The sequence below is a fragment of the Ammospiza caudacuta genome, chromosome 11 (assembly GCF_027887145.1).
Source record: "Ammospiza caudacuta isolate bAmmCau1 chromosome 11, bAmmCau1.pri, whole genome shotgun sequence".
Taxonomy (NCBI): domain Eukaryota; kingdom Metazoa; phylum Chordata; class Aves; order Passeriformes; family Passerellidae; genus Ammospiza; species Ammospiza caudacuta.
Window position 1 is genome coordinate 5,820,472 of NC_080603.1, and position 14,924 is coordinate 5,835,395.

General features: G+C 38.6%; 1 protein-coding gene across 2 annotated transcripts in view; it reads left to right on the plus strand.

Annotated features, from left to right (window-relative positions):
• The window catches only part of CLSTN2 (calsyntenin 2), a 325,243-nt gene that overhangs the window by 263,877 nt on the left and 46,442 nt on the right, over nucleotides 1–14,924 (plus strand). For both annotated transcript variants that reach the window (XM_058811966.1, XM_058811967.1), the window contains exons 7-8: nucleotides 1,073–1,321; nucleotides 1,791–1,912. In XM_058811966.1, the coding sequence (XP_058667949.1) occupies nucleotides 1,073–1,321; nucleotides 1,791–1,912 (371 nt within the window). The remainder of the gene's footprint in view (nucleotides 1–1,072; nucleotides 1,322–1,790; nucleotides 1,913–14,924) is intronic.

Here is a 14,924-nt window from a genome sequence, read left to right on the forward strand (position 1 = left end):
TCTCCAGGCTCAAACTATGAACAGGTAGGTTTTGGGTTTGATATTCAAAATATCACTTCCAAATAGCCTCATTTTACAGTAGTAAATTTTGGAGAAGAACCCAAGACATTCAGTTACAGAATAAGATAAATATTTCCAAATCATTGCTATAATACATTTTTTTTAAAGCCTCTAGGAAACAATTCTACACACTTTTGGCTTAAATTTTTTTGCACTCTTGCAGAGATTTAGGATCTTTTATCTCTTCCTGGATGGTGAAGGAGGGCAGAACACCTTAGCAGGGGATTTTTTATGCCATCACAGTTTGCTCACCATATTCTTACTTGACAAAGCAGCAACAGGAATACAAAGATTGTTTGTGCTTTTTATTCTTGGAATCGTATTTCCTGCTCCAGGCTGTCTTTCACCAGTGGGTCCATGCTCTGGGTAGCTCTTTGCATGGTTTTCATAGTGCCTGGCAGTTGTTGAGCTGTAAGCAAACACAGAGCTGTGAAGAACTGTGCTGTTTTATCAGATCTTGGTACCGCAGTGTTTTCCATCTCTGTCTATCATTAAAGAACACCCAGAGCTCCAACCATCAAATATGTACCAGAAAGCAGCACTGGAGTGATATTATCTGGTTGGGGTGAATCCCCCACTGTGAATGGACATTCCTCCCAGAATTATTGGGGATATCCATGGCTGGCTGCTGGACACTGTGGGGCTGTCCTGCAATCATGCCCACTGCTGTAAGGGAGGGAAGAAAAATGCAGAAAATTTGTTTTGACTTAGCAGATCTTGAACTGGCTGAAGAAATGCCGTTAATCAGTTTCAGAAAATAATGAACATTTCCAAGAAAGATAACTTTACATTATTTTCTATAGTTTTCTGTGCAGAACATTTAATCTAGAAAACTCGTGCTGGTTCATCATGGTGGGTATTTTACAATGTTTCAGTGATTTGGCATTGAGGCTGGTAGGACCATTTGGGTAGTAAAGTAGTCTAAAGAGTGTGAAGCAGAACCCTAGCCTATATTAATCTCCACAGCTTTTTCACTGGTCTCTCATTGTGTTAATCATTATATGATTTGCAGGAGCTTCCTCAGGTGCCATTGACCTGTTACCATCTCCCAGTACAACAACCAACTGGACAGCTGGGCTCCTCATGGATAGCAATGACATGATTTTTAAATTTGATGGAAAGCAAGGAGCCAAAATCCCAGATGGAATAGTCCCAAAAAATTTAACTGATCAATTCACCATCACTCTGTGGATGAAACATGGACCTAGTCCTGGATTAAGAGCTGAGAAGGAAACTATTCTCTGCAACTCTGACAAGACAGGTGAGTCTGTGTATGGAAAAAATGTTATGCAAAGGGGATATCAACAGCAGTAGAGTGTTGCCATGTCTCCTCATTTAATTTGATCTGAGAAAAAACTGATCTCAGATGTTGCCACTTCCAAGCATTGCTGCCTTAAGAGCTTACTGAAGGACATAAATTTCAAACACAGCTGGGATAACACAGCTAGAGATTTCACAGGAATTGACTGATAGCATAACTAAATTATGTTTAATTCTTTTTCATTATTTAGATTGAAACACTTCTAATTCTTCACTGAAACAAGTTAGGTAAAATACGCATTTGGATTTCATTTATTAGCTAGGGCAGGATGATTCCATGAACAAAGCTGATATGGCACAATTCAAGAAGAGTCACACTAATCCACGAAAAAGCTCAGTTCTTTGGGGTTTCTGTGCTGTGTCTGGGTGCTGTTGGTGTGTGAGGCACCAAGGGCTGTGTGTCCCCGCAGAGATGAACCGGCACCACTACGCGCTCTACGTGCACAACTGCCGCCTCGTGTTCCTGCTGCGCAAGGACTTCGACCAGGCCGACACCTTCCGCCCCGCCGAGTTCCACTGGAAGCTCGACCAGGTACCACCCTCGTGCTTCCCATGGTCATCCAGGACCTGTAAGAGCTGAAATGAGGGATGCGGGACTCCAGGCAGCTCTCCAAAATGCAGTTTATTGCATACAAAATGCAGTTTATTGTATACAAAATGCAGTTTATTCCATCCAAGATGTTACAGCAGCCCAGGGTGGTGGGTGACAGAGCTGTGCCTACAGCTGTCAGCTCCAGCTGCAGGCAGGCCTGGAGACCCTTTGGTTTTGGTTACAATGCATTATGTACTTTTCTTCTGGTTACAATGCATTATATACTTTTCTTTGCTGAGCATCTTAATACAATAGAATCAATCTATACCTTAACTATTATCTATAGCCTACCATAACCACTATAATTACCATATTCATGCTACTGTTCTCCAATCACTAAAAGTTAGTATGTTACAGTTTAAGCTAGAAGTTGTTATTCAGTTTTCTTGCAGTGGAAAATTCTGAGACCTTTTTTCTACTTGCCACTTGCTATTTCTACTTGCTATCAGCAGGCTTGTTTGTTTGCCTGTGCTATCTTTCTGTTTGGTAAAAACATCTTCTTGTTTGAGGTGGGTTTATCCTTTGCTCTAAGCCATAAAAACCCCTTCTAACTAACACACCCTTTGCCTCCTTGGTCATCCAGTGAGACTGGCTCAGCAATTCTTTTCTTCTATATCAAAACTTGCTTCCATCTCTATTCCTTTATCAGACTCCACATTTAAAAATCTTTCTGCTAAGCACACATATCTGTGAGACTTTCTTGTCAAACTTTCATCCTTCCCAACAAGGATCCTTTCTCCTCCTCAGCCCTTTAGGCAGCACAGGGAACCACCCAGATCCCAGAGCAGCTGTCCGGAGTCTGTCCGGAATCTCTTGGAATTACACTGCAACTTGCAGCTGTTTCAACTCTATTTAGGATCCACATAAAAAGAGACAATTAAGTTAACTTTGTCAAGTCATTTTATGCACTAGTTTTTTGTTGTTTATTTTAATTGAGCCACTTTAAATGGTAAGTAGAGGTTTATATGCTTTGGCAGTGGAGAGAGATGTGACATTCCATATAGTTCCCTAAATGTTTTCCATTTATAATTTTTTAAAAATCTACTTTATCAGCACAATGAGAGTGATGGAAACCTTTATGGTAAAGAGTATGGTGATACACAGAAAGGCACTTCTATTATATTGTAAATCCTATCTGCAGACCTTTTATTTTATCTGCTGTGCTGTATGTAATTTTGCCTTATTATTAAGTGTATATTGCAAGAAAATTATTATTAAAGAGATAAGAGTTGCCTTTCATAGACTTGTTCATTTTAGGTAGGATAAGCATCATTTGGATGAAAGAAGACAGACTTCAGCAAAGTACTATTTTTTCAAAGCAAATTTCTTCTTATCTTTGATTCCAAAGCATGTTATGGAAAATGTAGCTATAGTAATGTTTACTTTTCTAATTCACCTTCTAAATGTATATAAAAATGAGATCTTCATCGTGGTTATCAGATGAGTGTGGTAAGAAGCCCTGTGGTGGTCATGGCACTCGCTTTGCATTTAACACTAACCAGTCTGGAATCAGTTTGTGCTGTACTCAATATGAAATCTTAGTGTCACAAAATAAACTGAAATTAAATCATATTGAAGAGTGCAAGTCAGGAGTAACTGATATAATCTCAGATAAGCCTGTTGTGAGTGCTGAAGATGGACTTGTATTTCTAAACTTGGTACTAAGCATCTAAATAATGGTAACGCTAGGTTTTGGGAAGTATTTTGATTTTGAAAATTGAGTGCAGTCAACTTCTATATCCTTAAAATGAGAGAGAACCAGTGTCGTCTCAATAAATTAAATTTGTGTGTGACTCTTGTAACTTGGCCATGAACTTTCCTAACTACTACTGAAAACTCTTACATGATGTAAACTAGAGACAGAAAATATTTTTTAGGTCACTTGATTAATTGCCTTTCATTCGGCTGCTGTCAGTTGATTTCCACAGTATATTTTCAGCTGTTGTTTATAGATGAAAAAGAAAGTAAGATTAAAGTACAAATAAAGTTTGTTATGGGTTGTGTGCCCAGACTTCCATGAAGACAGATTTATATTGTCAAGGTGATACTATTGTAAGTTTTGTCATGAAGGGACCTCATAAAAATTGCTGCTTTATCTCTTCTTCATGCTTCATCTGGCCTATATGGTAAATTAAAAGAAACTGAAAATAAAACATATGTGAATAATGGGCCAGGAAGGAACTTGCATGGCTTTGAAGACAAGGCAGTGAGAAATTGTCACTATAATGTAGTAAATTGATGCCTTCTTCTAACTGTATACCCAGAGTGGTATATCTTAGAAAGCCCCGGATATTTTAAAACCACATCATAAAACAAGCTAGGGTCCTATTCAATATGAAAAGAAGCTGGACTAGACTTCCAGGAGTGGATTAATTTGATAATTTGCATATTTCGACACTGACGTACCTCTGGAAATCTCACGTGCAGAACAGTTCATTCTGTAGTGGCAAACCCTCCGATTCCCTCTGCTGTTCTTGTTTTGTTAAGAAAAGCCTGGGAATGGAGCTGTGCCCAGCTGCTGTCCCTGTTCCCCACCTGCCCTGCAAGAGCCTCCAGGGCTTGGTCCCAGCCACAGCCAGAGCAGAGGAAGATGTGGCAGAGCACTTTATTGCTGAGCTCACTTTATGAACGCAACAATCCAGAGATTGTTTTTGCTGAGAGATATCCAGTGACCTTGGAAGAGGGTGAAGCTTGAACTGGTGAAATCATTTATCACTCTCACTGCAGAACAGTAAAATTTATGATACCAGCTGCTCTGGGCTCTATCCACTCCATGAGACTCCTCATTCTTTCAGGGCACTGACTAGGTTTAATTTAATTGTCTAGATCTCATTTCTGTGGTGGGTGAGTTTGGCTCACACCTTAGCTGCAGGCTCTGTCCTTGTCTGGATAAAGGGATCCACGGAACATTTTACACAGCTGCACCTGAGCAGTGCATCTGGAGCTTCTCAACACCATGACAGCCTTTCACAAGCAGTGTGGGGAAACTCCAAATGACAGTATCTGCCAGGCTAGCTCTGGGAATATTGTGTCTTTAAGTCAGTTCATAAACCTAAGGATTTATTTCCAGTATGGCTTTCAGTTTATTTGTCCTTATTTGTTCCATTAATAGCCTTTGCTTTCAGTTTATTTGTCCCTATTTGTTCCATTAATGGCCTTTGCTAGGTGGATTTTTCACTTACTGCACTGATCCATGACCTGAGAGTGCCACAGCCCTGGGCAGAAGTGCCTGTACTAGTGACCTGCAAAGGATGCTGATAATCAGAGCTATCAGACTTTTTGCTGAGGGTGTCCTTGTTATTTATAAGAAACATGGAAAGAAAGAAGTGTGGATAGTTTGGGATTTTCCCCACTTTCATCCTTTTGCAAATTAAACGTCTTAGTTGTGAGAGAATCCATTAGCAGTAATCTGGAAGAAAAGGTATGGAAAGAGCAATGTTAAAGAAAATCAGTGTCAGGTCTGTAACATTGGTAATAAAAACTGCAATAGATGCCCAGGTAGAGGAGGTTCCTTCATTTTATTTCCATTTCTTTATAAGCCCAGGTGTTTCCTTTGTTTCAGGATCATGACCTTTTTCCTGAATTTCCCGTTCAAAAGTTTAAATTTAATATCATGATGTGTTTGTCAACATTTATGTAATTTCTTTTCTCATACTTGAAGTATTGGATTCTTTTTAAACCCAAGAACTTATTACAAAAAGGGCAGAAATTACTCTTAACAAAACAAAAAGTTTTGTTACCAAAGTCAGTAAAAGGTATTTAAATTATTATCTAATTATCTCAAATGAGCATAGGTGTTATTTTAAGTGAATTATTTAGGCAGCTAAATATGCATTTGGGACATCTAAGAATAACATATAAAATATTAAATCTGTTTCTTTGACTTGCTTAGAAAGCTGTGAACCAAACCAGAATTGCAGTTTGAATGATTAACCAAGTCACTCAAGCCTTTGGTGACAGTGGAATACATAACACTAAACAGGATGGTGTATTTCACACTGTTCTGAACAGGTATGACACTTTTCATACAAATATGAGCACAGCGAAAAGGTATTTTTTCTTCTCCTAAATCAATAGGATAACAACACTTTTTTTAGTGGGAGAAGGTACCGGAGCCAGAGATGAGCAATTTTTTCATGTACTTTATTCACAGTGCAACATTATTTTCAGGATCTTATCATTCTGCAAACAGCCTTCACCCCATAGGCAAAATTTATGTTGATCCCATTAAAAACGGGGAATCTAGTGCAGGATGTGGAGTCATTCTAAGTCAGCAAAAACCAGATAAACATGAAGAAAGTTAATGCTTCTTTACTGAGATGAGATAAATTGACTGAATAATCCAGCATTAACCTGCAGTGCTTTTCATTGTGAAAAACCCCCAGAACAATTCATTTTCTAACAGGAACCACAGGAGATGGTTTGGATAAGTCTAAGTGCTGTGCATTTGGTCAGTGTGGGCACAGAGCTGCTGAGGGATCAAGGCAAGGCCTTGGTTTGCACTTCACCCCTTCCGTGGCCTCACACACACCAGGGGCCATGGCAGGCAAGTGCTTCACTCCCAGCTCCCTTTTTAAAATCAGCACCTGCTCAAGGACATGGAACTGACTTTTGAAGGAATTTATGTTACATGATAAGAAGACAAAATGAAATTGATTTGGTATTTGAACTCTTTTTTTTTTAAATATAGTTAAATTGGATATTTTCATCAAACAATAGGATTTATGTCTGGAAGTTGTTCTTTTTTTTGGATTGTTAGCCATTGTTTAGAATTGGTTTTTGTGTGCGTTCAGTTTTAAGAGCACCCTTTATATAATGAATGCTGTGTGTGGCCTCCCTCTTGAGAGACTGGAGAGAGAGAAAACAAGTGAGTTCATATGGAAAGTGCACCAAAATCTCAGTCCAGTAGGGGTAAGGGTACACAGAGAGACAAGATGCTGCAAGTTTCCATCATTTCTATGCATGAAATCTAATCTCTAGGTAAAAGCCATCGGTCTTAGCAGTCCCATCCTTTCCAACATGATGCTCTATTTGAAGTCACCTTTTTTCTTTATGATGGAGTTTAGTTGTTTATTACTTGAAGCTCAGAAGAGTTTCTTATGCTCTTAAACACTTACTTTAGAAATTAGTATGCAGGCCTGCACTGCTTATTGCATACAGCTTTAATAAAACTGCAGAAACAAATCAGTGAGGTGTTTGCCTACAGAGCCAGTAAGAGAGAAATGATAAATGAATGACTAATTCTGCAACAGAGATTAAATAATTCCAGGACTTAAAGAAGTCTTTGTGGCATTCCTGGCACCTTAAGTGCCTTCCATTACAGCCCTGTCTGTTCTCACACACTTTATTGCTACTTTCCATCTTTGAATGCTATTTTGACAAATATTTATTCAGTGTCTTGCTTCAAAACAGTTTTTGGTAGCACAAGGATGAGTCACCAGTGATGATAAATGGTGAAAATATTCTTTGAGATCCAAACTGAAAAAAGCTTGTTTAATGTAAGTTTTTAATGCAACTGCTCTATCACTGATAACAACAAAATCTTCACAAACCACTCACAGTGGCTGTCCAGAATTTGCTTTGTGACATACAGGATTCCTCTTGAGGCACTCTGAAGTATTCCCTAAAAACTGGTGTGCCTTTTTGCATTTCTGATTTCTGCAGCACAGCCCAGTGTGAAATGCAGTGACTGCTCTGTGCTTCTGTTAAACTTCTATGACCTTAAGGAACAACCAAGCTCAATATTTCATCATTTCTCTACTTGCTTTTGCTTGAAGTTATTTGGACACTTTTCTGCATATTTCTGTTCTACATTTTCCAATTTTCTGACCTGTTTTATTACAGCTTTATTACACTGGTGTGGGACTTTCAGCTACTTTAAATGAACTGGGTTGACCCTTCTGAAAATGATCCCTATAATGTGCTGTCCTTGGGGTCTTCCATGGACAACTGTTTTTCCCATATGTAGCTGTGGTCATTCCCAAGGGAAGTTAGAACTGTTGCAAACATTCTTTAAGACACTAAGACACTAATTTCTCAATGAAAGCAGTAAAAAGAAAAGGAAGGAAACTCTACATAGAATAAAAGGAAGTTTAAATTGTCTATAGTACCATGAAATAATAAAAAGTATGACATTCTTAAAGCATCCTGTGGGAAGACCCTCCAACTGATTTAATTTCTTAGTGAAAATCTTGATATGGAGTTATTAATAAATCTAAACAAGCTGGATTAAAGTGTCTGTTATTGCCCTGGTTTTACACTACTCTGGGAACTCGAGAAATTTGAAGCCTAGAATGGAAATTTCCTATCAAACTATTGTTTGAAGGTGAAAAGTCACATTTACTCTCTTATTTGTCAGCTATTTCTAATATTTATCTTTTACACTGTATGTGATTTATCACTTGTGCTCCAGAATTTGTGCAACACCTGCAGAAACTGGTTTGGAAATGTTCAAGATCCATTACTTGGGCAATTTCCTGAGGGCCCTCAGGAAATTTAGCTTAAAGGAAAAGCAGGTTGGCTTTCAGGTGGTGTCTGAAGCATTTCACAAAGATAGGACTGATCTTTATCCTTGCAAAGGCAGGTTAGGAGACAAAGAGGTTGTGTTATTAATAAATATAAATCCATTTATCCATGTTCATGAACTGTTTATTCCAACCTTAGCGCCAGGGTTTCTGAATGTCTGCAGTTCAGGAATAAAGTATGGTGGTGCTTTTCCATGGATTTGCTTTAACATCTGGGTAGTCTCTTGACAATGTCAAAGCCTAGGAAGGCATATTTTCAAGCACATGGTGAAAAATTATGTAAAAATGCAAAACTGAGCAGCTTTCTAGTTCTACATTTAAAAACAGGGTGCTGCCTAACTGCAGTCAGCAAGTGTTACTGAACTGACACATTTCCTTGATGCAATTTAGGAACAAGAAAGGTGGGCTATAATAGAATTATTTCATCATGAATGAACTACTGATCTAATTTAGTAAGCCACCTGGAAGTTACAGCATTACAGCACAAAGACATGCTGCAGCTACTGTACATAATCAGGCTTTTCAGGTGCTTTATCTGTCAGCATGATTAAGCAATTTCATTATTTAAACTTGTAATTAAGCCATCCATATTTTTGAAACCCATTGTGAAAATCAGTATTACACATTAGGAGTTTCAAGGCTACAGAAGCAGCTCACAGCTTGCATGCAAATCAGTTTGCAAACTCTTCCTGTCACTGCAGTGAAGTGTCCTGTGTCACCACCACAAATGAATGAACTTTAAATAGAAAGGCTTTTATTTGAAAGCTGCATTTTCTAATGCAGTTATTTGCTTGCACCAAATAATCCTCCTTTTCTATACTTTACCCACTAAATTTTTATTTTCTTATATATATTATTGAAATTGTAGCATGTGTACATTGTGCAACCTTGGCACAGAGAAAGACACACTTTATATATCCCCTTAAAGTTCCTTCCAGCTCTAAATAATGTCTGATATTCTAAAAATATATCATTATGGTTGCTAGTGGTTTAATAAAACTTATATCAGGCATTTGTCATGTGAAAGTAGCCATATAAACAACTCCTCACCTAAGACTGCAGGAGTCATTTAGCTGTACTATGGATTTGTCAGTTCTCACTGCACCACCTCCCGAGGTCATCAAAATCAATATTCTTATTTACAGAGCTCCTGGGATGTATTAGGAATGACTGTGGTGGGTAAACCAAATGCGTGGTATACATGAATTTGAAGAAAGATCAATTTCACTTTTCATAAAGAGCTCTACTTTTCTAAAGATATTGACTGTCTTAAGACATAGATTTAAAAAACACTTTTTTGCACTCACCGGGATTTCAGAAGAATTTATATCTATTGGCCATATTGAACTTTGCTGCTATTACTGTGTTTATGTGCTGCAGAAAGTAAAAAATTCCCGAGGGCTGCAGCAGGCATCTGCAGAGCTGATGAGCCAGTGTGAAGTCACTGGTGTGAATCTGCACTGGCTGAGATTCCAAACCTCTGCCTCCTTACCAATGGAAATTCACTGTGTAAGGATAAAGGAGAATCAGCAGCTGTTAAATAAGGTCAGGGTAACTGTGCAGGTTTTCAGTTCAATGCCACCAATTAAAAATGTGCTCTTCAAGCTGTGCCTGGATCCCTGAGCTTTGCCAGAGCATGGCAGAGCCAAGCTAACTTCAAAATTTAGTATTAACTCTTCTCTCATTAGCAGTTACAACCTGATTGGGTTACAAATAATTGTGGATCCACTTATAGTCTTGTAGCAGCACTAGTGCTGGCTAGGAAATGGAAATCCTTATGAATAATTTCATGTCTTGAAAGCCTTTTCTACTTGAGAGTTGCATATTCTTTATAAGCAGGCAGCAAACCCTACAGAAACTTCTTAGGCAGGCAAAAGCAGGATCCTTACTTGAATCTTCCATTAGCAGAAGTTTTCAAATGAAATTAAAAGTGCAACTTTAATCTTAGAAATTTCAAGTTTATTGAATCATAATTTCAGGAAAGTTCCTGCCATTCTTTGGTATTATTCATAGCTGTAATGTTTTGTAGGGGTTCTTAAAGTAATTGCATATTAAAGTCATAACAAACCTCCATCAGCAAGAAAATTTCCCAAAAGAAGCATCACTATGCCATAGAAGTTGCACCAAGTTCTGGTAGGGTATTATAACAAAACTTCAAATTTTAAAATTTTAAAACTTCAAATTTTAAAAGCCAGTGAAGTTCCTATTTATAATTTACTCACAACTGCTTGAAAACAGACAAAAAACCTGCAGACTGATACTGCACAGATCTTCCTACCCCTGTTTTAGTATTCTTCCAAATGGACAATGGTATTCCAGACACTCCAGAATTTTACTGCATTTTTTCAAGCAGTCACACAGCCCAGGATCTCACTAAGTTCTTTTCCTATCTTACCGTGATCCTTTCATTACTGATTCAATCTTTCCCCTTCCAGTTTGTTCACTCCAATTAACCTGTGGACTCAAACATGTTCAGAGGAATTTACTGTAATTACTGTTGCTGTAATTGCATGCATGGCCTGCGTGGCATTTTTTAATCTTTCCTAAGTGGCCTTATGCCCTCTCTCCCTGAGACACCTCTGCCACCATCCCTGGATTTGGATGCACTCCCAAATGAGGATTTGCTGTAACTCCATGGCCAGCACAGAGACCCTGATTTCAAATTCAGCCTTCATTTTCCATATGATCAATATTTAACCAAATGTGGCTGGTTTAATGAAAACTCTTGCAGTAACTTAGCACCCAGTGCTCAGCTAAAGTAAATAGAAGGAGAACTGTGATAACAGTTAAATGTATTACAATTCAAACATAAATGAGGGTATTAATATGACTCCAGAGTGTGTGCAATAGGAGGCCATAGTCCTCTGCATGCTGAGGTGACAGGAAATGTCCAGTTGCTTTCAGGTCATAAGAGACATTGCTGAATGTCACACTTGGATTCCTTCCCATAGGGACAGAGCTGCTGTTGCTCTCCTTGAATGTCACTTCCTAGCCCAAATGGACTATTTGTTTGGATTTCAGAAATGCACAGCTCTCCGCTGGCAGAGAATCCACCTATTGTCTTTATTTCTGCAGTTACAGTTCTTTTATGTCATGTAAGTCTTCCATATGACTTGGTATGGGTCTGTTATTACATACTTTAGGGGAGCATGTTGGAAGTTTTGTCCTTAATATTCAGATTTTTTTGAAAGTTATTTACAATTTTGAAAGCAAACACCTATTGACCTATTTGGCAAAACTAAAAAGGCATATTTTTCAGGGTTGTTTTTTTTATTTTTTACCTGAAGAACCTGTTCTCCCATTTCTAAAAATAGTAATTTCAGCACCCATTTACCAATCAGCGAAACAGTGCTTCCCTGGGAAAATTTCAGACAGCTCAATTGTGAATAAAGAACATCATGATTAGTACTAGAAGCAAGCTGCATATTGACAAAATAACAGCAATCTTTGGCAAAGTCACACATACAGCTGATAACTAATTACCTTCCTACGGTATATAACACATAATCAGTCTGTCTGCAAAATGCCAGCTCTGTAATTAAAGTCCCAGCAGTCCCCATTTCACTAAAGAGACTATGCATAATATTTGAGTTGTATCATTTCCTGACTTATATCTATGTGTAAATACAGCAGCATGGACACACAACCATTCTTCACCTTACAGAAATTATTAAGGGAGCCAAGTATGACTCATTGCCACCTTTTAGCTGCATTAAAACAAAATAGCATTTGCTTTTCCATGCATTATGTCCTAATTGTCTGCTGGAACAGAAGTAAATACCAGACTAATAAGGAGCACCTATTTTTGCTGTGCCTTTATGCTGCTGTAGCTGCCCCCAGCTCAGGGTGCTGCAGTATCCACACCTGCCAGAGCTCTGAGCTGCACGAGATTCCCTCCATGGAATTCCCTCCATGGAATTCCCTCCACTCCCTTCCCTGGAAAGATCCTCTCAATTCAGTGTGAGACTTGTGTGAAAAGCAGGGATTCTTTCATCTCCAGTTTGCACTGTGCCCTTTCAACAGAGCAAATAACGTTTCAAGTAAACCGCTTCTCCCGAAATGTGGAAATCATGAGAGGTGTTTAACACCCATGTCAGCTGCATCTCCCTTTGCTGAGCATGTTCAAAGCAGCCCTTGCAAGCAGTCTCAGCACTTCCTTCAGAGATCAGAGCCTTTGAAGATGGATTTGCCAAGTGCTGGGGGCCTTCAAAGAGCCAGCAAAGGACAGGTGTGCAGCCCCAGGCAGGATCCAGGTGGGTTTTCTGCTGCCTGCAGCCCAGCCTGGGAACCCCAGTGTTTCCCAGATGGGAGATGAGAGCTCAGGCATCAAGTCTGGATGTTTATTTAATGAATTAATGCCAGCATATCACTTCCCGTGGGATGTGCATTGATAAGGGAGCATAGTCCCTTGGTCTGACAAACTGAGTGATGTGTGTAGGTGGGACTGTGTGAGAGGGAGGAGACAGGAGCTCTCTTCAGGAGGTGTTTTTAGAGCTGAGCACAAGTGTTTGTCCTCTAAAGCAAACAAGGCCCAGCCACCCTGTTTTCTTTGTCTCCGGGGTCAAGTTTGCATTGATCCCACTCTTTGTACCTTTATAACATCTTAAAAGCTGCCTGAACCAAATGTTTTATTTGTTCGGCAGCAAGGAAAGGATGTATCATCCTGCTTTGAACAGGGACAGCCTCCTTTTTCTTCATGCCACCTCCTGATGCTCAGAGAGACAAAAAAGACCCTTCAGGAGTGTGGCCACAGCTCTCAATTGTCTCAGCCCTTGAAGCAGCAGGCAGTCAAGATGCCTGACTCAAATGTAACCTTTAAATGTTTGAGTATTATCATTTCAGCCAAGCTTCTAGAAAGCAAACTGAATAAAAAGCATGTATATTAATATTTGAGAGGTAATGGCAAAGAATAGCAGGGTTTGTTTTGTATTAACCCTCACAGCTTTTGTTTTTTTTAATTAAACTTATTTTTTTAATTAAGTACTATTAATAAACTGAAAATTATTTCCTTGGTTTTCTAGCAAATAATGTTTTTTTTCAGGAGGTGTGCTAAATGAGCATTTCATTTAGTTTATGACCAAAATTCCATTTGCAGACAGAGCCCTCCAAAGTGAAAAATAAGTTTGTTGCAAATCTCTTAATAGAAACATCTGACAGACAGAATTCCTGCATGTGTCACCTAAGAAGGCAGATTTTGGAGATGAGAGAAAGTGATTTAAATTCCAGATAAGATTCAAAGGTGAGGCCTCATGAGTGAAATGAAGCAGAATTCTATGTATCCTGTCTTGAGGAGGGAACAAACTCACAGACCAAAAGCTCCTTTCAGCTCCCTTTGAAATCAGGTTGCTCAAAAGCCCACACCTTTTTAGATTTGGAAAGGACATTAATAATGCAAGAAAATAAGACTGACACAATTTGTGCCTCAATGTATACTAAAACATCCCTGATCTCTGTACTCCCTTCCCAGTGATGCCCTCAGGAACATAATGGGTGCCATTTGGAAATAAAACATGCTTTAATGCTATAAATGCTTTATAAATGCACTAATAGGTGAAATTAAAAAAATTATTTGAGCACTTCAATAAATAATGCCAACCAAAGATCAGGAAACAGAGGTGTTTAGGCCATTTCAGTAGGTAGGAGCTCAAAGGATCTGGTGGGTTTCACAGTTCTCCTTAATATTATTCTTATTTAAGTGGTAAATGTGTTCAGTTTGTGAATAATTCCCAAAGACATGATCTCCCCAAAGTCTTTGAATTTTTTCATCTCTGATCAGATATATACACATTTGGGTATATAACATTTATAGTAGTTTCTTTAGTCTAGAGAGATGTTTAACAGAAAATTAATACAGACAAATCACAATGTAGATCAATATCTGGCATATAAATGAAACAATCATAGAGGCCCTTTCAATTGGGAGGCAGGAAATTAAACTTGTAGTGTTTATTCTTGCTAAGACTTTGGTTGATATTTTCATTCCTCAGATTCAGTTGATTCAAGCTGATCTTAAAAAATGTCCCCATGTTTCATTACTTGGTAGAAAGTGCATACATCTCAGAATATTGATCATTCTTTCCATTTAGATAGGAGCAGTTTTCCACCCTGATAGGAGCCAGGCAATATTTTATTGAGCCTGACACACTGCAGCATCCATGCTGGGGCCTCTCTTCCCTTGCTTTTCCTGCTCTCCTCAGCTGTAGATTTCCAAGGGCAAATCCAAGCTGCCAGTGGCCATGCTGCATCTCTGAAGCAAAATTCTTTGCATTATCCTTAATGGTTTTACTTGTTCCTTTTTTATCCTGACATCAGGGGATTTTTCTGCCTTTTTTTAATTCCTGATGGGTTGGTGTTCATTAATAGAAAAATAAAGGAGATTTTAGAACAAAAGGAAAAAAGGGAAATAATACACCACGATGAGTTACTGT